The 23,740-nt window shown below is 42.7% G+C and overlaps 1 protein-coding gene across 15 annotated transcripts in view; it reads right to left on the bottom strand.

Moving 5' to 3' along the window:
- ARL15 (ADP ribosylation factor like GTPase 15) overlaps window positions 1-23,740 on the bottom strand; it is a 1,022,750-nt gene that overhangs the window by 471,036 nt on the left and 527,974 nt on the right. The window contains exon 7 of one of the 15 annotated variants that reach the window (XM_029577449.1): window positions 5,545-6,124. The exons of 13 other annotated variants lie outside the window; for them this stretch is intronic. In XM_029577449.1, coding sequence (XP_029433309.1) covers window positions 6,056-6,124 — 69 coding nt within the window. In that variant the 3' untranslated portion in view covers window positions 5,545-6,055. One more of the 15 variants, XM_029577456.1, reaches the window with a different exon arrangement.

Raw genomic sequence — 23,740 nt, 5'->3', positions numbered from 1 at the left:
AGTGGAATGAGGCCTCATTCAAAATGAGACCCCCATCTCACTGACTTGCATCATAGCATAGAAAGCCAGCGAGAATGTGCAATGGAAATAGTCTAATTTTAAAGTTGTTGTAGCAAACAGATTCCAATGCCAGCATCATCCATCTCATGAAATAATACATAATGGGACTTGGAAGTGCCGATTTTATAATATGCATGTGTATATGTGCATTTGTTATAAAATTGGCTATCCGCGCAAACATGCGCGCATTATTTTATATTGACGTGCAAATCCGCACACGGATGCTTTCTCGAGAGCGTAAATGGGGTAAATGTTAGTAGGTACATACAACGATGCATTAGACCTTTTTCCCAGTGCACTCCAGTAAAGGAGAGGACTTCCTAAACCCCCTAGATAACTTGCCTCCCTTTTACCCTATTAGCCCGACCCTTAAAACCCCACTGTCTAGCCTCATTTTTTTTTTATTTCATAACTTACACACCATCCATGGCAAAAGTAAAGTTACACAGTAGGGTATCCCAGCGTGCGCTTATGTGTTTAACTACTTACGCACTGACTTATGCAGCCCGCCCATGACCCACTCCTTTTTTGGAAAAGTGTTTTTATGCACATACCAGGAGATATCTCCCAGTTTTGCTGGGCGCAAGCCTTTGAAATTTGACCATAAATGCATAGGTGCTTTCCCCTCCCCCTATATGATCAAGGTGAACACAATGGGGGATAGCTAGAGAAAGGTTATATCTCTGGTGGTTCTTGACTTGTGACATGTATTGGCACACCAAGACTTCCTGAAATATATGCCAAAACCGAACCTCCCTGAGGCATCAGTGAAACATTCTAGCTCGTTATTGAATCTGGGCAGGTCTGGCTATATTGCCATTCTTTGAATGAATGCAAAACATCTTCCCATACCAATGTGTCTCACTTTATTGCCTCTGGACCCTTATATGGTAGTGATTTTTATTGGTACCTGCTGTAGCCAAGGCAAGTCTTTGTATGAAGGACTCTCCTCATGGGTATCACTCAACAGGCAGAGCTGAGCAGGCACCAAGAGGGACTGTAACTGCTCGATTGTCACCTTCTTTACATACCCCATTACCATCATAGCATCCTTCAACCTTTGTATCTTTCTTGAGGCAGCTGGAAGCCCTTGCTTGGATGTCTATTCAATACCTAAGAAGTAGATAGCTGGTGCAGAGCCCTCCGTTTTGACTTGAGCTAGGGGGATGCCAAAATTGGTTGCTGTCCTCTTGAAAACAGAATAAATCACACTCTGGAGCATCCTTCCTGATTAACAGGAATTCATACAGGTAATGCACAATTTTCCATGATTCCAAAACCTAGTAGTCCACCCAGTGCATGAACAACCTAAACGTCTCTAATATGCACAGAAGACTGAGCAACACCTTGGTATGCACTTGTCAAAATAAAACCATTCCTTAATTGAAAATCCAATAGGCAGAACTATTTAGGGTGGAACGGTAGGAGACTGAGGGGAGACTCAATATCTGCCTTAGCCACTTTTCACAGGTTAGATAATTTCCTCTGCCTGATCCCGTTTCAATGTTGATTGAGGAGAGTGCTAATCAATTCTTTGCCTCATGCATTTGATTTACTGCTGCCTTTGCTTTCTGAGTACTCTATATTGGGTGACAGTGTGGTGCTCCACAATTTGTGCATGCATGATGGATTCTACAGGGAGACCATGTGCAATGGCCAGCATTGAACTGCCTGCACATGTAATGCCTCCTGGATATCCCACTTGCACTTCTATCTCTGATACTATTGGTGGGTTGGATAGTCTATTTGAGTTGAAAGGCCTATGCATGATCATCTCATCTAACCAGAGTTCTAGCACCCTACCTCCAAGAAATTGTGCTGCCTTCTGCCATGCTTTTCTGAACTTTGTCATAATTTACCCACACCTTGCCCCCACAGTGCTTGTGCATTAGCATAACGGTGTCTAGATAATCTAATTAAATAAGGTGCTGGTTCGGGTTCAAGTTCCACTACCACATTCATAAAAATATGAAGCAGACACCCTATTATGTATCATTTTCAATATCTTTGGTTTCTTTTCTCTGTTCTCTCCCATTCTCTCTTTGCCCTTTGCATCACTGCTTGCATCACTGCTTGCTGACCCCACATAAAACTTCCTCAAACTGCCTTCAGTTAGATGAGAAACTAAAAACTCAATAGTTCTGAGCAGGTTGTACCAGAAAGAAAATGAATATTCTGTTAAATAACATTAATACTTATTTCAATTCCTCTCTCATTATTCTAGCACTACCTTACAGCAAGCTGCAATAAAAAATGAGACCGATATTTAGTGCTACTTAGCTAGATAAATAGGGACTTATTCGGCTAAGTGGCAACTGTTGAATATCCAGCTATGTTCAGCAGTTGCCACTTAGCTGGATAAGTCTTGTGATAAGTCAGTGCTACAGGAGCATGAAGGTAGATTTCGCAGAATAATAAAGGACATTACCTATCCAGTAAACAACCTAAGACCCTTACTTTTTGGTTATTAGACTTATCCTGTTAACTGAATACAATCTAAATTTAGCCAGATATAAAACTTATCTGGATATCTAGAAATTATCTGGGTATATTCAGCATGTGAGGGAATATATAAGAAACACCTTAAAGGACCAGCACATCTATCTAGCCCAGTCCTCCTTAACAGCCAACCCAGCAAGAGATTCTGGGCTAGAGAGGATTCTTGCAGGCTTGGATAAGAAGGCAGGGCCCAGAAAGCTGGGGGAGGCCCCAGAGAGAAGGCAGAAAGCTAGCCTAAGCAAGGACTGCATATATTTGATTGATGTAAGACTGCTGAGGAAAGTGGCTTCTATGTTGTACTATGGCTTTGCTTGTAAATAAAGAGTTTGTTTGTGTGGAACCAGCCAAAGTTTGGCCTCCTTTTTGTACTCCTGGCTGTTTCCCAACTTGTGTTGTTCCTGACTGACCACATATGGGGTTAGAAGTGGGATCCCTGTTCTAAGCAGGAAGCACAGACAGAAGCCCACAGAAACAGAAGGGGGGAAAAAAAAAAAAAAAAAGAGGAAATGTTTTTTTTTCTGGGGCCTGCCCACAAGGATTGCACAGGACATGGTTATATCAGCTAAGAAGGTTTGCTCCGTCTGAAGCAGCTAGTGAAATAATCAGTTAGTAAGGGTCAGTCAGGCCAGAAGGTTTTTTATTTTTTTTTTATTTTTACTAACTCTCCTTCCCTTGAGACTCAAGCAGCTTGCGACTTGCATAAGCAGAAGAGCAAAGAACATGAAGAGGGTGATATATGTTCTGGCAGAAGGCCAGCAGCAACCTACAGAAAGTCATATAAAATTTACATGTATAGTTCACCCAGCAACAGGGGATACTGTGCAAATTGCTCAAGCCATGCAAGCTGCTACAAGCCAGGTGAATCTGTTACCTCACATTTTGTTTAAGATGAAGGCAGGGGAAGACCCGTAGATCTTTCTGAAAATTTTCAAAAGGACCTCCCACCTGTCAGGTTGGCCGGAAGTCAATTGGAACACTTACCTGGCAAATTTGCTCATGGTCAAAAGCCAAATAGCCTTTCAATTGGTCAACCCAGATGAAATGGCCACTTATGCAGATCACCATCCTAGAAAGTGCAGGGTGTAACTCATAAACATACCAGTGGCCCAAACTTTCCTTCTGTGCTCTTTCAGCAGGGAATGGACATGAGGAAGACCATTGCCCATAAGGAAAGGCAGAAAACAAAGAGCCCTTGAAAGGAATGGATAAAGTCAAAGGGGAACCCACCCAGTGGACATGCTCACTTTGTAGGACAGAAGACTATATGGATGAAGACAGCCTATGGCTTGAAGGCATGGAGTGGAAAAGCAAGCAGGTAGAACAGCACAAGAAGGAGCAGGGGGGTACAGGCAGAGCCCCAGAATGAGAATGTAATGAGGGAACACGAATAGGTGAACACTATCGCAAAACTTCAAAACTGTAACTTGGTGGATATTCCACAACAAGGACTTAAGGAATTTGTGACCAGAATGAGCTGGACGAAGTTCCCACCCAAACTTTGGTGGATTCAGGGTCTGGCAAGATTCCTTTCATGAGACCTGCTTCAAAAAGATACTCTTGCTTGTATACCCATAGCCGGTTGTCCTTCATTTATAACCCTGTGGGACCAGATCACGGGTAGCTGGGTAAGTCCTCCTGGAGGCGGGACATCCTTGAGGAGAAACAGGGAATTAGCACAGGCATGGCTGGAACTTGACCTGACAAGGCCGAGCTGAGGGAGAGGGTATGTGAGGGTATGTAAGAAACTCCCTCAGAACACCTTAAAGGAACAGCCACGGCTATTTGGCCCAGTCCTCAACAGCCAAACCAGCAAGGGATTATGGGCCAGGGAGGACGCTACAGTCTTGGATAAGAAGGCAGGGCAGAGAAGCTGGGGGAGGGCCCAGAGAGAAGGCAGGAAAGCTATCCTAAGCAAGGACTATGTGTATTTGATTGTTGTGGTAAGCGGCCCTCTAACATTGTAGTCTGGTTTTGTTTGTAAATAAACGTTTGTTTGTGTGGAACTAGCCAGAGTTTGGACTCCTTTTTGTACTCTTGGATGTTTCTTAACTCAAGGTCATTCCCGAGTGACCTCACAGCCACATAGCTGTCTAGTTTTGAATACTGGGCCCAATATAATTAACACAATTACACAAAACCACAAACAAAACCTTAATTAATCCAAACTGTCAAAACACAAATATACAAAATGCTAAAATACAGTAAGTCAGCAACACATTCATTTTTATTGTATTTAAATAGTGATTCCTATATGGCATTGGCACAACCACGTAGGAATGATGCCCTTTAAACACATATGGATTCCTTATCCAATCTGCAGAATTTATATGAGTTTCCCAGGGCTTTCAGATATCCTTGGCTTTTTTAGAATGGCACTATACCAACGCCACCTTCAACATAGGGTCTCATTTAACACCAACACAATTAACATAATTAATCTACACCATTTTGAAAAAAATATACACCTCAAATTCACAAAGATTTTTTATTCCACCAAATACTCTGCTTCTTGCACATGAGCATGGAATGACAAACTATTCTTCTTTATTAATTTTAATATCCCAAGTTTTGGTGAAAAATGTCATAATGTACTAAACTTTTTATTCCCATTTTGTGACTATGAAATAGATGTCCTTATACATAGGGCCCCCAATCCTAAACTTGCTAGGGCCTAGCCCGATGGTTAACCAGTAATCTTCTCTTTATAACCTGAGCTCATTCAGCTTGCTAGCTAAGACTATATAGCCATGGTGCAGAAGGCCTTCTCAATTCCTTAAAATAACGCATAGATTTCCATGTGGCCATGTCTCAAATCTTTAACAAGTATAGGGTTTATACCTAAAATGGCAATACCAATTGTGCTTTTTTTACTTTTATAGTTTAATGTATTTAACTTTGGAGGGTTTAAACCAGACAACAATGGATTTAGGAAAAAGGTAAGTAGCGTCACATCCTGGAGTAAGAAGCTTTTGTCAGTCATTTATTACATGTTTTTCCTACAAACGAGTTCAAAGTGAGCTATAAGTACAGATTAACATTATTAATCGTAAGCATTTATCAAATTCAAACCATACCAGTTCTAAAGAATGCATACTAATTTGAATAAATATGACTTTTTATTACATTTAAAGATAATACAACTAGCATCAAGCCACATTTTCTCTCAGTTTTATAGTTTAAAATTGTCAGACCATCACCGTTTGAGTAAGTATTATATCTTAGCTACAATGGCTTGACAGAGTAAATAGAAATATCTATCATGTTACTTTTGTTATCTGTAGTGGTCAGAAGAATCTGCACCTTCCTTAAATCACAAACTATCGGTAAATAACAGTGGAGAGAATCTAGCTAGATTCATTGAAGAAAAACTGGGGAAGCTGTAAGATGTTTGGCAAAATAGAAAAAACATTTTCAAGTAGACACAAAATGGTTAAACCATAACATACTCTTAATTTCTAGATCCTCTAAGTAGCATTCCTTTGCATGATTATTGAAATCATGCTAATTTCAACATTTCACATTCACTGATGTTTACCATTATTGAAGGTTTGCAGATTATGCAGCTCTGCGAAAAAAATGATTTGGGCAATTATACAATATTTGCTAGCAATAAAATCATCATATCCTAAACTCATCCTTGAAATCAGAGGTCCATTAATGCCCAGACCAACAGAACAAATTTGAAATTCTAAAAGTTACAGGTCAAACGTCATCACCCCAACATTTTTTTTTTTTTGTTATAAACATTTTGAGCACATTACACTCAACAAGCATTGCCTATTTTATGACTTTAGTAACATCTATCAATACACAAAGTTGGCAAAGATCTGTTTACAGTGAGTCACATGCAAGTATATGATCCATAATTTGACTACCACACCCTTTAGTGCTAAAACCACTTGGGTCACATCCAAAATGATGTATTTGAGACTCTTATTTACATACACATTTCTCTGAAGTCAGGAAATATACCTGGGCAAGCATTATACCTCTTTGCTCATTCTAATCCTTCACCCAAAGGCATTACATCGCAATTACACATTGAGTTGTGATGACTCCATGGATCAACTAGCTACAGTATATGCAACTGAACTGCACATTTTGTTCTGTATAGCATGAAAATATAGCATGGCATACTAAAACATGACGCAATTATTAAGTTTATCTTTGGTGATTTACAAACACAAAAGCAAAGCACTACATTCTGGTTAAAGCTTGTAGAAATATTCTAATAATTAACTAAAGTATAAAGCCTGAGCCAAGTAAGCTAACTGCTTTCATCTTAAATAAAACATGTTCCAGTTAACCAAAATTATTTTTAATCATAGCTGAGTAGACCCAAAATTAAGCTTTTAATCCCAAGATAAATACTTGTACAACTGATAGGACATGTTAAGGAGGTTTGCACTACATTGATAAACAGTACTTCAACAAAAACTAATAAGACAGGCAAAGCAAGTTTGCTTAGCCTGAATGGCAATTTTCCATATATAGCAGGATGAAGTAGCCATTCCATTGGGGGTGATGTCATCTGGCAGCACTGAATGGACTCATCTCTCCAAGCTTTGAGCTCTACTGAGCATGGGCAGGAATTCCCAATATGGGTGTTGCCTCTTGAGTCTTCTCGTCCATACCAGAGCTAATCTACCTATGTAGTCTACTCTCCAGAGAGGCAGGTGGGTATTCCATGGCTAATTCATCCTACTATCTACAGAAAACACCATTTATTGTAAGCAAACTGGCTTTTTCTGTTGGCAAACAGGCTGAATTAGCTATTACATGTTGGGAGTACCAAGCTGCAGCACAGCGTTTACTTAGTAAGAAACCTGGCCTCCACCGTGAAGAACGAATTACTGAAAGACTAGACATTTTGTAAAACTGTTTACCCAAATTTATTGTCAATCTTTGAGATGTTATCAAACAGTAGTGTGATATAAAGGTATGAACACACAAGGCAAAGGTGAGCAAAGAATCAACCATGGCTCTCACTTGATAAGCCTTCACGGAGTTTGAGATCTACAGTTCTCTTAAGGTGTAGCAGTGAAGAATGCACTCAGCCAGCCAGCCAGACAAGATATTCTTGGATCGTATGAGATAAATAATTGGGAAGCTTTCTGATGTGGCTGAGTTTGTTTCTTGTAATATGCTAAGACCCTTTTGCAGTCCAGAGTATGCAGGGCATTTTCCACCCTTGTACATGTGGGACCTGGGATAAAAGGTAGATAATACATTGGATTAACTGATATGACAAGAAGTGATGATTTTGGGGAGAAATTTTGGGCAAATATGGAGAACCACCCTGTTGTGGAAAAACACAGGGACAGAGGATAGTGGAAGAGAGCTTGGAGTTCACCAACTCTTCTACACCACCTTCCACATTCAGTATTTTAGAGAAACTGACTCAATGATTCAAAGGAGGATTTCATTAGTGGGAAAGGATTCAATAGAACAGATGTTTTATGTACCAGGGATCTGACATGTCATAGGCCTTTTATGAAGCAAGATATCAACACTTGAGTAGAGATCGGTTTATTGTCCATCTACTGATGCACACACACAATTCAATTATGGATTTATAATAGATTTTACATTAAAAAACACATTCAAAAGTCAGTCTTCTGAGGCAAAAATATCACAACATGAATATTATATTTAAATGCACTACTGTGGTGTGAACCAGAAAACACTGCAAAAAAAGACACTTGGAACTCCTTTGGAATTAGACTTTTTTAATGCGTGCTGCGTGTGGCCTTGGTCCAGCAGCGGATTCCCGATGAAAGACCGGCCCGGGGATTCGCCGCCGCAGGCCGGCCCAGGAGATACCACGTGGGTCTCCTGAGCGTGGCTCTGTCACGGCCACGCTTGGCAGACCACATGACTAGCGCGACTGGCCCACCAGGGGATGCCCGATCCCCCAATAGGCCAATCCGCCCCTGCCTTGGTCCTCTGAAAGCCATGAATAAATGCAATTACCATTATAATATAATAAACCTCCCATACCAAAACAATCCTAATTACCAGCACTCAAACAGTAGCAACCTTATCTATGAAAAGGCAACACTGCACATATTACACCAAGACCTATATCACCAATAAACCAATATTAGGCAAAAAAGAATAAATCAGACTGCTGTAAGATCCCTACAGATAAATTATATGGTAGCAGAGTACCTCACCTCGATCACACAGTCAAATCCTAACCAAATACATACTAAAGGACCAGAAAAGTAAAATTGAAACATGCAGAGAACTAAAATGGAACCCACAATAAGCCAGCCTCAATAAGCTGAGCAACAATGGAAAACAAATGTTAGCATGCTTCATAAAACATTAAATAATAAATCAAGACATCAATCATAATAGTAAAATCATAGACATAAAAAGAATATTTCAAACCAGTTAAATAGAATATCCAAAATTTCTCAAACACCAATATAACATTTCAAAATATCTGTTGAATAAAAAAATCCAATAATTAAAATATGTTCTAATATTTTCCCAAAAAATAAATATTTCAAAACAGTAGAAACATTAAATTACACCTAATAATTAAAACTAATAAGGATTAAAAAAAAATCCCCAGCTTTCCATATCTGGGATCTTGTGATTTCCAGTCACCCTGACATTGTCGTGCATTAGGGGAGGAAGGGTCACACAAACTATCTTCACACATACATACATGCACACATATTCATTCTCTCACACACATGCCTAGCCTCTCACACACACTACCTCTCTCCCTCACAGACACACTGTACATGTGTGCATGCCTGTGAGAGCATATATGTGACACAGAGGTTCTCACAGGTACACACAGGCACTCACATAAAGGCTTTCACACAGAAACATACACATGAACACAAGCTCTAACACAGACACAAGCTCAGACACAGACAACAATTCAAGCTCAGACACAGACACATGCACATTGGATGCGGCACCGCCACATCCATCCTCTACTTCACTTTGGGTCATGGTGGGGATGAGCTCTACCACAGCTCCACCTTAAGATCGGGCTGTGGTGCACCATGGACTTGTCTTTCCTTCTGATCTGCGAGCTTTCTCATGATTGAGGGGGGTGGACCAGAGCTGGAAAGCTATGATCACACGCATGCAGCTAACAGAGGAAAACTACCGCGGCATTTCCTCAACCCGTCAGCGAACCACCTCTCTTTTTCCCAGCCTTTTTTCATTTTCAGCCGCTGGTGGTTTGAGTTCCACCAGTGGCTCCTTGTCCTCTCCTGCTGCCACTGCCCCCTCAGGTGTGCCTCCCTGTGTAAATGCATGCTGTGCACACCCGGTTGCGTCGGGCCTGGGTAAACTAAGGTGCACCTGTAGATAAGAAATGGCAAGGCTCGAGTCAGAAAAGTGGAGCAAGTATTTAAACAGATGCTTAGGCTCACAGGAAAATGGGTCCAAAGTATTTTGTTGACACCGTTTGGAGTACATGTGCACTCTGAATGCATAATTCTCTCTCATGGAAGGGTTCCTAGAGGAGATAAGTATGTCTACAATTTCTGTAGCTAAGTGAAAATCCTCCATCACTAAGCACTCAACATAAGCTGTGAGTCTAAGGCCTGAAAAGTTGGGATGGTTTCCTGCATCAACAGTCCAGGTTCTGTTCCCAGATGTATGGGTTGATTCCTGGAAAGTTGTATGAGATGTGGAGTGGAATAGCTGCCTAGTGGTTAGAGCAGCGGGCTACAAACCAGAAAAGCCACTGGTTTGTAGCCCACTGGTTTATATCCCACTGCTGCTCCTTGTGATTTTGGGCAAGTCACGATACCCTCCATTGCCTCAAGTACAAACTTAGATTGTAAGCCCTCTGGGGATAGGGAAATACCTACAATACCTGAATGCAATCAGCTTTGAAGTGTCGAAAAGCAGAATATAAATAAATAAAATATAATAAATAAATATATCTGCCTGAGCCACGCTGGGACTATGAGGATTAGACAAGTGCAGTTTTGAAGAACTTTCTGCACTGTTCTGCATGTACTCAGCAGTGCATGGTTCAGAGAAATGTATCCTTGAAGGATACTAATGAAACAGGAGAGTTAGGGCATCCCAATAGAGAGGTTCCATTAAAAGCAAACAGTCCATGTGCCTATATGTAAAAAATAACCAAAGCTAATGATTTCCAAATTATCCCTAACAACTGAAAATTAGGTTGTTAATACAAACAAAAAACACACTTTGAAATGTCTGTATGCCAATGCCAGAACTCTAAGAAATAAGATGGGAGAGTTAAAGTGTATAGCAGCAAATGATGAGATTAACATAATTGGCATACAGAGACTTGGTGGAAGGAAGATAACCAATGGGACAGTGCTATGACAGGGTACAAATTATATCGCAATGCTAGGGAGGATCAACTTGGTGGGGGTGTGGCACTTTATGTCTGGGAGGGTACAGAGTCCAACAGGCTTAAGATCATACAAGAGACTAAATGCTCAATAGAATCTATATGAGTAGAAATCCCATGTGTGATGAGTAAGAGTATAGTGATAGGAGTTACTACCGTCCACCTGCATAAAATGGTCAGACAGATGATGAAATGCTAAGAGAAATCAGGGAAGCTAACCACTTTGGCAGTGCAATAATAATGGGAGATTTCAATTACCCCAATATTGACTGGGTAAATGTAACATCAGGACTTGCTAGAGACAAAGTTCCTGGATGTAATAAATGACTGCTTCATGGAGCAATTGGTTCAGGAACCAACAAGAGAGGGAGCTATTTAAGATTTAATTCTTAGTGGAACGCAGGACTTGGTGAGAGAGGTAACTGTGGTGGGGCCACTTGGTGATGTCATATCATGGCAACAGTGATCATAACATGATCAAATTTAAACTAATAACTGGAAGGGGGACAATAAGTAAATCTGCAGTTCTAACACTAAACTTTCAAAAGGGAAACTGATAAAATGAGGAAAATAGAAAAAAAACTGAAAGGTGCAGCTGCAAAGGTTAAAAGTGTTCAAAGGCATGGACATTGTTTAAAATACAATCCTAGAGGCGCAGTCCATAAGAACATAAGAAATTGCCATGCTGGGTCAGACCAAGGGTCCATCAAGCACAGCATCCTGTTTCCAACAGAGGCCAAAAACAGGCCACAAGAACCTAGCAATTACCCAAACACTAAGAAGAACCCATGCTACTGATGCAATTAATTCTCCAACACACACCAATACAAGGGAACACTTGTGCTATGGTGTTGCTTATGTACGGTGGCTCTATTGAAGGACAACCAATTGATGGGTGTCCTTTTCTTTCGCCCCGTCTATTATTCTTTATTATCCAAGTTTTGTGAAACCATTTTTCTTTCAATTTTTCTTCTTCTTAAACTATTTTCCTAAAAAAACCCTTATCTCCCCGTTTTCTGAGGCGACCCGCTGCTTATATGTAAATACTTATCAAGGCATCCGTCTCAACTTCTTCTCACGGGTTCGCGTCTGCTTGCCCGACATGGGCCATGTTTCGGCACGTTCGTGCCTGCTTCAGGGGCTACGGGAGGGGTAGTGCTGTGTCCTAACCAGGTACACAGTGGCTGTTATGTCTCCAACTATGAAGATAACACAATTAATTCTCATCTCAATTCCATTTCAACAAACATCCTTTTCTACATACCATTTGCACGTTATCAAACACTTACTTTTGTGATGACCATACTTCTGCTCGTGGACGACGCCTACCTTCCGTGTCTGAGGCGCGCTTGCCTACTCTGCGCTTTTTATACTTACCGCGGGTACCCACCCATTCGCTTCACCAGACCGAGACTAGCTGCGGTGTTTTCAATTAGAGTAATCAGTGACCCTTAGGAACGCCTCTGAGGACCTGATGGGAGACTGAACACTCCCACGTCCGCTCTCTCTCTTCAACCAGGGGGGCGTGTTCGTTTTTACTGAGAGGTGTGGTCCCGCCTAAATTAATGCTGCTGCAGCATACATGCTTCCGCTGATAATATTTGTCTGTTTGAGCTCATGTTACAACTTGAACTGGTATACCTGACTATTGAACTGATACATGGGTCGTTCTGACCCTATGTTAATCCTCTCTTAGATCAAATAACTCCTCTTTCCTCACTAAATCTGCTCTATTTCCGGGGTCCCGGCTGTCATCATGTGGTCCCTTAACGTGTCCGTGGTGAATAACTCCGTGTGTGTTTATTAGTTATCTGCTGTTATGAATGAAATGAGACCCTCTATTATTATCTGTGTCCCTGAACCATTTATTAGTTATCTGCTATTATGGATGAAATGAGACCCTCTATTATCTGTGTCCCTAAACCATTCTATATATGCTTATTGTGTGTGTCATGAATGCTGGAATAAATTTTCTATTGACAGGCTTAGTAATTTTTTGGGATACACGACCACACCTCTCTATTGATGTTTTGTCTCTTGAGGAAAATCAATACTGTCCTCATTTTTGCGGTCGATTGTAACAGTTTTTTAGGAGAAAACTGTCCAATCTATCTCACGGTTAAGTCCATTGGGGGTAGTGGTGTTCCAAGTGTAAATGAATTTCTGTTCCATTTGTAAAAGTTTTAGATTCAAATCTCCACCTCTTGGATGTGTCTGTAGCTGGTAAATGACTGCTACTTGGAAATCTTCTGGTGGATGGCCTAATTCTAGCCAATGGTCGGTGAGAGGCGCCCCTTCCACTTGATGTCTGAGGCGGCTCACATGCTCCTGGATTCTGTTCTTAAGTTTTCTCATAGTCTTCCCTATATAAATTTTAGGGCATGAACACCAGAGTGCATAAATAACTTTTGTTGACTCACAATTATATGTTTGTTGAAATCGAAAAGATTTTCTCCCTGGTATATTGAGTGATGTACCTTCGTAAACAAAACTGCATGCACTGCATTTTCCACATTTCTTATGGTTGCCCTGTTGATCGATATGCTCTACTCTTGGGGGTAACAAATTAGAGTGAACTACGAGATCCTTTAGGTTTCTGGCCTTAGTCAGGGCAAACATGGGTTTCTCCTGAAACTCTGGATGAATCTGCAAAATAGCCCAATGTCTTAGGATACTCTTTTTCAACAGTTGTGTTTGTGGTGTATATGGTAACACACACACCATCCTTTCATTCCTTTGTTGAGTTTTAGGTTCCAGGAGTAAATCTCTGTTGGCCCATCTAGCCCTTTTGTATGTTCTCCTCACTACTGCTGGCGGGTACCCTCTTTGCAGAAACCTGTTGGTCATATCTTTTGACTGTATCTTATATTCTGCTGTTGTAGAGCATAACCTCCTTAAACGTAAAAATTGTCCTACTGGTAAGTTGTCTCTAAGATGATTGGGATGAAATGAAGAATAATGAAGTAATGTGCTGCGATCTGTGGGTTTTCTAAAAATAGTGAAGTGGAATCCTGCATCTGTCAATGAGATCTGAATATCCAAAAAAGCGATGGTCTGATGATGATGTTGACTGGTGAACCGCAGGTGTGGATTACAGCTATTTAACCATCTTATGAATTCATTCAGTTTTTCTTCACCTCCTCGCGAGATGAAAAAAATATCATCAATGAACCTCTTCCATTCTTCCACGTATGTATAAACGGGCTGTGTACACCCATTTCTTTTCAAATGCTGACATGTACAGGTTTGCCAGGTCAGGGCCATGGTGGCCCCCATTGCTGTGCCTTTATTTGTTTATAGAAAGTCCCTAGGAACATGAAACGTGCCGAAACATGGCCCATGTCGGGCAAGCAGACGCGAACCCGTGAGAAGAAGTTGAGACGGATGCCTTGATAAGTATTTATATATAAGCAGCGGGTCGCCTCAGAAAGCGGGGAGATAAGGGGTTTTTTAGGAAAATAGTTTAAGAAGAAGAAAAATTGAAAGGAAAATGGTTTCACAAAACTTGGATAATAAAGAATAATAGACGGGGCGAAAGAAAAGGACACCCATCAATTGGTTGTCCTTCAATAGAGCCACCGTACATAAGCAACACCATAGCACAAGTGTTCCCTTGTATTGGTGTGTGTTGGAGAATTATTATTGAAGGGAAGAGGTTGGTTGATGTATACTGATGCAATTAATAGCAGTGGCTATTCCCTAAGTATAATTGATTAATAGCCATTAATGGACTTCTCCTCCAAGAACTTGTCCAAACCTTTTTTGAACCCAGCTACACTAACTGCACTAACCACCTCCTCTGGCAACAAATTCCAGAGCTTTATTATGCGTTGAGTGAAAATGAATTTTCTCCGATTAGTCTTAAATGTGTTACTTGCTAACTTCATGGAATGCCCCCTAGTCCTTCTATTATTCAAAAGTGTAAATAACCGGGTCACATCTACTCGTTCAAGACCTCTCATGATCTTAAAGACCTCTATCATATCCCCCTCAGCCGTCTCTTCTCCAAGCTGAACAGCCCTAACCTCTTCAGCCTTTCCTCATAGGGGAGCTGTTCCATCCCCTTTATCATTTTGGTTACCCTTCTCTGTACCTTCTCCATCACAACTATATCTTTTTTGAGATGCGGCGACCAGAATTGTACAAAGTATTCAAGGTGCGGTCTCACCATGGAGCGATACAGAGGCATTGTGACATTTTCCGTTCTATTAACCATTCCCTTCCTAATAATTCCTAACATTCTATTTGCTTTTTTGACTGCTGCGGCACACTGAGCCGACGATTTTAAAGTATTATCCACTATGATGCCTAGATCTTTTTCCTGGGTGGTAGCTCCTAATATGGAACCTAACATCGTGTAACTACAGCAAGGGTTATTTTTCCCTATATGCAACACCTTGCACTTGTCCACATTAAATTTCATCTGCCATTTGGATGCCCAATCTTCCAGTCTTGCAAGGTCCTCCTGTAATTTAGTAGAACTGAGCAAAACTGATTTAAGTTTCTGTTTTACTGTGACGTAAATAGGTCTACTAATGGTACACCCAAAAGCTGAAGAATTCATTGGCCAATGACTGCTGTAGAGTTCACTTGTAAGGTTGAAACACTTTGCTAACACCAGTTTGTTGGAAATACCTGAAAGAGAAGTGGCCTGAAGAGAAGCTTGATTAGTCTCCATGTAATGCCAGATTTTTACATAGTAACATAGTAGTGATGGCAGAAAAGGACCAAATGGTTCCATCCAGTCTGCCCAGCAAGCTTTTATGGTAATATTTATTGCACCGTGGAGGTGACACCAAGGTTCCTCTTAAGGGTAGTCCATGCAGTTACCCCCCAATCTTTATAAGGGTTGTAATATTTACAATCAAAAACCAAGAAACTGTCAAACCCATAAAAAAATTATTACCTTCCTGAAAATTCTGGTAATGCTGACTTTTTTTGCTTTTGGACTTGGCTGTAGAAGCAGTCCTGTGCTTATTTCCTTATCTCTGCATATCAACATACCCATACTGTAAAAAACAGGGCCCATGTGGTTGCCGTCTAAATCCAATTCCTCCTTCGCTAGTCAAAGTGGATAGTGGTTTTGCAGTGGCATCCAAAGTATGAAGGCTTATTTGTTAAGGATAGTAATCCCCATGTTTCTGATAAGGGTAGTAACTGTTGCACCGAGCGGGTTACCCCCATACACTCTTTTCTTCATTTCTGTCCTTTAGCCTTAGGGATCCAGTGTTTATACCATGCCACTTTGAATTCTGTTTTTGTCTACACCACCTTCCCCTGAAGGGCATTCCAGGCATCCACCACCCGCTCCATGAAGTAATATTTCCTGACCTTGGTTCTGAGTCATCCCCCTGAAGTTTCATTTCATGAACTCTAGTTCTACTGATTCCGTTTCAATGGAAAAGGTTCGAAGTTTGTGCATCATTAAAAACTTTCAGGTATCTGAAGGTCTTTAACGTATCTCCCCTGCACCTCCTCTCTTCCAGGGTATACATATTTACATCTTTTAGCCTCTCCTCCTAAGTCATTTAACGGAGACCTTCTACCATTTTGGTCACCCTTTCTCTGGACCACCTCCATCCTGTCTCTATCCCTTTTGAGAAATGGTCTCTCTTTGCAGAGAGATCATGATTCCTTTTCTCCTTGCTCGTCAACATAAGACATGGAAATCTGGTTGTCGGTTTGAATCAGGAAGCTCTTCCCTTGAAGAAGATGAACACAAGTTGATTGAGTGTATCTGATTGCTTTTGGCACTAGAATATTGACTTGATAGTGCCTCTTTTGAAGAGTCCAGAGGCTTGGTATTTGAAGGGTTCCAATATGCACTCCCTACCCTTTGGTGGAGACATCTGTCACCAGAATTACTTTATAGGGGAGTGATCAAAGAAGGGCTCCTTCCTGGAGAACTCGTTTGTAATCACTACCACCACCACCACAACTCTCATTTCATAGTCATTGTGATCTGGACTGGAGACAACAGCGGTTGAATTAGTTAATCCCTCTGGGTATGTAATCCCCATTGGATGTAGTGCATGTGAAGATAAGTCAGCAGAACCACATGGATGGTCACTGCCATATGACCAAGAACCCCCTAGGCATCGCTTTGCAGACAAGTGAGAAGATAGCAGGTTGAAAGGGAATTAAAAAAGGAATAATTGGCGTTATTATACAGTATCATTGAAAATGTTTTTAGAAGAACACAGACAAGTCTATGTGGGAGTTCAAACCCTGCAGTGAAATGGTGTTTAAATTGTGAATCCAATGTTGTTCACTGAGTCAAGAAACATGAGAAATTCCCCCCATTGAGAGAGGGTGAACACACCTCCACAATGAAAAAACGTAAGTTATGTATCACATGTTGGGCCTCCTGCCAGTATTTGACTAATGATGCATTCTCATGGTTTAGATAAAGGGATGAGCAATGTTCATAAATGCCTGTGTGAATGCTCCGTACGGTCTTCCCAATATAGAGAAAAGGACACGGGCATTGAATGATGTTAATTACGCCTCTAGTCGAGCAGTCATTTGCAAAGTTTAACTGGTGGGGTATCTTGAAAGATGGATATGTAAATTGGAAAATGGTTAGTTATAGTAAACATGTCTTGCAGCAGTCACATGGGGAGTGGCCGGAGGGCACAGAGTTGGTGAGGGGAGCTGGGCTTCTTAGATCCAAAGATATTAGCATATCACATAGGTTCTGTGTGGAATTGAAAGCGAAGTGCAGATGTTTTTGAAATGTAGAATGAGGTTGAAGACAAGGTCAATGGCGATGAATCAGGGAACAGATATATCTACTAGCAGATGAATAGGGAAGAACACGAAAAATGACATTTTCATCAGCAGGGGTAGGTTTCATAAAAAGAAGGTCTTGATTAACGTACAGTGCATGTTTGTAGATGCATTTTATTATTTTTGCCAGGTAACTGTGGTGAAAAAATTAGAGATGTTTGCTCAGTCAGAAGACAGGAATGCTTTTTCTTGTATGGAGCGTATGCCAGCCCCGATGAATCCGAGACTTTGAGTAGGCTTCATTCTTGACTTCTCAAAGTTGATCAGAAAACCTAAGCATAGCAGCAGAGCTATGGTTGAGCCCAGAGAATGTAGCACTTTGTCCCTTGAGTTTACTATGATGAAACAATCATCCAGGTATGGAAGTTTTGTTTTTCCTGGTGATGGAGATGAGCTACCACTATCATAAGGCATTTCATAAAGACCCTCAGGGTTGACAAGAGGCAAAATTAGAGTACTTTGTACTGGTAGTGGGAAGAATCCACCTAGAAATGGAGGTAGCACCCAATGCGAAAAGTGGATTGTTATGGAAATGTATGCATCTTTCAGATCCAAGGCACATATCCATTCATCCTGTTATATACAAGGTAGAACCATGCTGAGGGAATTCATTTTGAATTTCTCTCAGAGTATATTTTTGTTTAGGCATCTCAAGTTCATAATGGGCTACATTCCTCCCGTTTTCTTCTGGAAAATAAAGTATTGAGAATGGAACCCCAATGCATACTGAGACAGTGGAATTGGTTCTATCGCTCATTGCTGAAGAAGTGACTGGGCTTCCAGTCGAAGTTGCAGTAAATGGTGCACCAAACAATGAAGGAGGGATGGAAGCTGGGTTAAAACGCAACCAGATTGAACAATTTGAAGGACCCATGGTGCATGGTGAGATCTGATGCCACTCAATGAAATGTTGGGATTCTTCCCCCTACTGGAAGAGTTGGAAACATTTTCTGGAGGGATCAAAAACTAGGCTCTGGTTGGCTTGCAGTAGTTGCAGGATGCTTTTTTGCAGGAATCTAAGTCTCATAGCAAGGAATTTGTATGGACATCTAATGGACCATCTCTGGCTTTTTCAAAAACTTGCTTAAATTTCATACAGGAACACCGGTATATAAAAAATCTAAAAATAAAATAAATAAATAAACAGAATTATTTAGTACAATATATGCAATATAAGGACCTTACATCTGCATGAGGTGCTGTATACAGGCAGTGTTTCATTATTCAACAGCCCCTAAAGCAGCTCAACAGAGCGAAACTCTGCCTGAGTCGGGCTTTTTACTATGAAATATTAATAAATTCCTTGGTGTTTACCGATCTTCTTTTCTTCCAGAAGTGACTGTTTACACTGAGCCAAAAGAGGGTGTAAATGGTACTTTTGAAAAGAACAGTAAACCCTCCTATTAAAATATGGTTGTCTGTATGGATAAAAAGCAACAACGTAAGGCAGAGTCAAAATGGCAGCATGCGAGTAGCATCTCCTGAGCTACCTGCTTACTGTTTCAGTTTTCTTGTGGTTTTCTGGCCACGACAGTCATGGATCCTCGATATGCTCCCGAAAAGTAAGGGCAGAGTATGGGTGTTTCCCTCGGTACTACCTCTTCCCCCCAGCAAACATACTATCAAGGAGCTCGCTACTAGCTACTCTTCATCAGGGGAGTGCGATTCCCACTGACGGGTTTGAAAGAGGAGCCTCCGTATTGTCTGGGGAAATATCTTTGAGTCCCCCGAGTTAAGGCTACCACTTTCACATTCCACCCTTTCTCCTCCAAATTCGATACTCATAGCCATGGGAGTAGATTACCTGAGGGCTGTGGTATAGGGAGATGCCATGGAGAGTGTGGCTGGAACTATGTGTTACGACTGTCGCTGCCCGACGTCTCCACTCCACCCTCCTTACCTCTCTGGTGACTCCTGCGGTTGACGGACATTTGGCTGCCACGGCATCTGCCTGCCGTCCTCTCCAGTGTCCCCGGACCGGCTTGGGCGCTGCCTTCCGCCATGCTGTTCAGCTGCCTTAGGGCGCGTGCAGCGCGGCCCTGCTTCAAGTACCTTCAGGGCGCGAACCTCAGGGGCGTCCCCCTGTGATGACGTCATGCATCCAGGATAAAATAGGCCTAGGCGATTGCTAGCTAATCGAGTTAGCAAAGGTTTCCTAGCGGATGGGATTCGCTCTCCGTACCTTGCAACTCTGCCTCCTTCGGACCTACCCTATTTGGGGTACCTGCTCCTAGGAGGCCTCTCTCTCTCTTATCTTTCAGGTCGCAATCTAAAACCGGTACTCGCTCCTTGAGTGCCCATGTTCCTGGACTCGCTACTTGGACTCTACTTCTGCCAGGAAGACACCGCTGCCTATAACATCTGTGAGTTACCATCTCTATCTCTCAGAGCTATTCCCTGGAACCAGGTACTCGCTCCTCGAGGGCCTGCCTTTACTCCAGCTCCTGTGCTCCACACTAAGAGACTGCTGCATGAGTACATTAACAACGAGGCTCTATTCCTGAACTCTGCATATCCTGCTACTACTCACGATATCAGTTCTCTCTATTACAGCACAGCCATTATGGGATCGCTGTTCCAGAGCCTGAGGGACTACAAGCCCAACCGGGCTACTATCCCAGCTCACTACTGCCACCTCTGGTGGTTCACTATTCCTGTATAATAAAAAACTAGTGTGTGTGTGTCTCCAACGCTGAGCCTGACCTGTGGCCCTTCATGGGACTTCCCCCCGTAGGCGTGGTCATCTGCCACAGGTCCAAGGATCCACCCAAAACCCTTACAAATAATAAGATTGCTAACTCCATGGATCCGGCACAGCTCATTGCCCTGCAGGCCATACTGGGCCTGGCCCTGTGCATTTCGGAGCAGCAAGACGCTTTGGAGAAACTCACTTCAGCGTTAAGACCCAAGGCACTGCTTCCAGCAATAAAGGTTAGTTACAGGAGGTAACTTTCAAAAAAAACTGCTGTACCACTGGCGGCTCCAGTTTGTTTCTCGGGAGAGATTCAGAAGACCAGGGGCTTTTTAAACCAGTGCTGCATGCATTTTGCTCTACAGCCTTCTCAGTTCCCTACAGCTTTTCCAAGACTACCTACATCCTTTCTTATCTGGATGGAAGGGCCTTGTCTTGGGTATCTACACTGTGGGAATGCAAGGATCCTATATTGCAGGACATAGATGGATTTCTGGACTTATTTAAATCCGTTTTCGATGATCCTGCTCGAGTTACTGTTGCCAGCTCTGCTTTGGTGGACCTGAAGCAAGGCAAAAGACCACTGGCTAATTTTACGATAGAGTTTAAAACTCTTGCTACAGAACTCTGCTGGGACCCTAAATGCCTGAAGACCCTTTCCTTCAGAGGCCTGGATACCCGTTTAAAAGACGAGCTGGCCACTCACGAAACACCTGACTCGCTGGACAAACTAGTGGCTTTGGCCACTCGGATCGATCACCAGCTTCGTGACAAGGTGAAGGAGCTCCGGCCTAACAGAATACCTGGGTTGAAACAGGCTAGTGCTAAACCTGCACCTCGGATGGCTCCAGTAATTCCTGCTGCCAGTGAAGATGAACCAATGCAACTTGGTCACGGGCATTTGACTTCCAAGGAGAGAAGACTTCGGAAGAGGTGCGGTCTTTGCATGTACTGTGGTCAGTCCAGCTACAATGTCCCTACATGCCCTATTCGTCCGGGAAATGGATGGGCCTAAATCCTGCAGGAGGACTGTTCTTAGGCCTCATGCCCTCTCCTCCAATCTCTCTCCCAGTCTCCTTGACCTGCGGACCGTCCACGGTTCAAACTCTTGCCCTGGTGGATTCTGGGGTAGGAGGCAACTTTATTCTCCGACGTTTAGTGGAACACCTGAAGATTCCCCTCGTCAGTTTGAAAGTTCCGCTACTTCTATCCTCCATCCATGGAGAACCCTTACCGGGCGACGTGACTTGCCAAACCGTACCAGTGACTCTCCGCATCGGAGCTCTCCATACAGAATTGCTTCCCTTCTTTGTGTTGGAAAAGGCCATGCACCGTATCGTCCTGGAATTACCCTGGTTGCAAGCGCACCAACCCCAATTTGACTGGGCATCCTTGGAACTCTCCCTCTGGGGACCAGAGTGTCATGGAAGGTGCCTTAAGGAGATTGCTCCTGTCATCTGCATGCCTACGACTCCGGCAATGCCAGGACTGCCGCCCCAATACGCATCCTATGGGGATGTGTTCTCCAAAGAAGCGGCTGACATTCTTCCTCCGCATAGGTCCTATGACTGTGCCATAAGACTGAAACCCAATACTGAACCTCCTAAAGGACATGTCTATCCCCTCTCAGCAATTGAGAACAAGGCAATGTCCGAATACATTGAAGAGAACCTTCAGAAGGGGTTTATCAGACTATCGAAGTCTCCAGCCGGCACAGGCTTTTTCTTTGTAGGGAAGAAGGATGGTACCCTATGTCCATGTATCTATTACCGAGGTCTGAACGAGATCACGATTAAAGACCGCTACCCCTTGCCTTTAATCTCGGAGCTGTTTGACTGGCTTCAAAGGGCCAAAATATTTTCAAAACTCGACCTGAAGGGGGCCTACAACTTAGTTCGCATTCGTAGTGGCGACGAATGGAAAACAGCCTTCAACACTCGAGACGGCCACTTCGAGTACTTAGTGATGCCCTTTGGCCTGTGCAACGCACCCGCCATATTTCAGAACATGATGAGTGGCATCTTGCGGGATCTGCTGTACAAGAGTGTTGTGGTCTACCTGGATGATATCCTAATCTTCTCCCAGGACCTGACCACTCACATTGAAGATGTCAAACAAGTACTCCGCCGACTCAGTGAACACCGGCTTTACGCCAAACTTTCTAAGTGCGAATTCCACAAAGACTCAGTGCCTTTCCTCGGCTATAGTGTTTCTAAAGAAGGCTTCCAGATGGATTCTCACAAACTTGAGAGTATCAAAAATTGGTCCCAACCTACCAGCCTGAAGGCCCTGAGAAGATTCCTGGGGTTCACCAACTACTATAGAAGCTTCATAAAGAACTACTCTTCTTTAACAGTACCCTTGACCGCTATGACCCACAAGGGTGCCAACGCTTCAAAATGGTCTGCGGAGGCCATTTCCCTGTTCGAGAATCTGGAGTCTGCCTTCTCCACGGAACCATGCTTACAGCATCCTGACCCCCAACAAGCCCTTTATCGTTGAAGTTGATGCTCCAGATGTCGGCGTGGGGGCCATATTGAGCCAGACAGGAGACTCGAAAGCCTTACGTCCCTGTTCCTTCTTCTCACGACGAGTCTCCCAGGCCGAGAAGAACTATGGGATCGGCGATAAAGAGCTCTTGGAAATAAAGCTTGCATTCGAGTAATGGCGGCCTTGGCTCAAAGGCGCTCAACATCAAATAACCGTATTCATGGACCACAAAAATCTAGAGTATCTCCGCCATGCACAACGCCTTAACCACAGACAAGCCAGATGGTCCTTATTTTTTAATCGTTTCGACTTTGTGCTTAAGTATCGCCCCGGAGACAGAAATACCAGAGCAGACACCTTGTCATGCTCCTTTCTCTCGGAGGATGTGCCCGAAGAACCTCAGCACATAATTGATTCGAAGAAAGTCATCTTGGTGACTACCCATTCTGTGCCCGCTGGTAATATCATCGTTCCAAAACACCTCGGGAAGAAGGTGCTCTTTTGGGCGCATGATTCCAAGCTGGCTGGCCATCCTGATCAACGCCGTACCCTGCTCAAAATACAGAAGTTGTATTGGTGGCCTACGATCAAGAAGGCTACCTATTCCTATGTGGCATCCTGTACAAATTGGGCCAAGAACAAACCCACTTCTGGTCAACCGTGGGGGGTCTGCTGCAACCTCTGCCAGTTCCGAACAGCCCTGGTCACACATCGCTACTGATTTTGTAGTCGATTTACCTCCTTCCGGAGGAATGAATACCATCTGGGTAACAGTTGATCACTTCAGCAAGATGGCCCACTTCGTAGCACTTCCTGGCTTACCCTCGGCCTTGGAGCTTGCGAAG

The sequence above is a fragment of the Rhinatrema bivittatum genome, chromosome 1 (assembly GCF_901001135.1).
Source record: "Rhinatrema bivittatum chromosome 1, aRhiBiv1.1, whole genome shotgun sequence".
Taxonomy (NCBI): Eukaryota; Metazoa; Chordata; class Amphibia; order Gymnophiona; family Rhinatrematidae; genus Rhinatrema; species Rhinatrema bivittatum.
The sequence above is the reverse complement of the archived record's forward strand: the minus strand, read 5'-3'. Positions and strand labels throughout refer to the sequence as shown.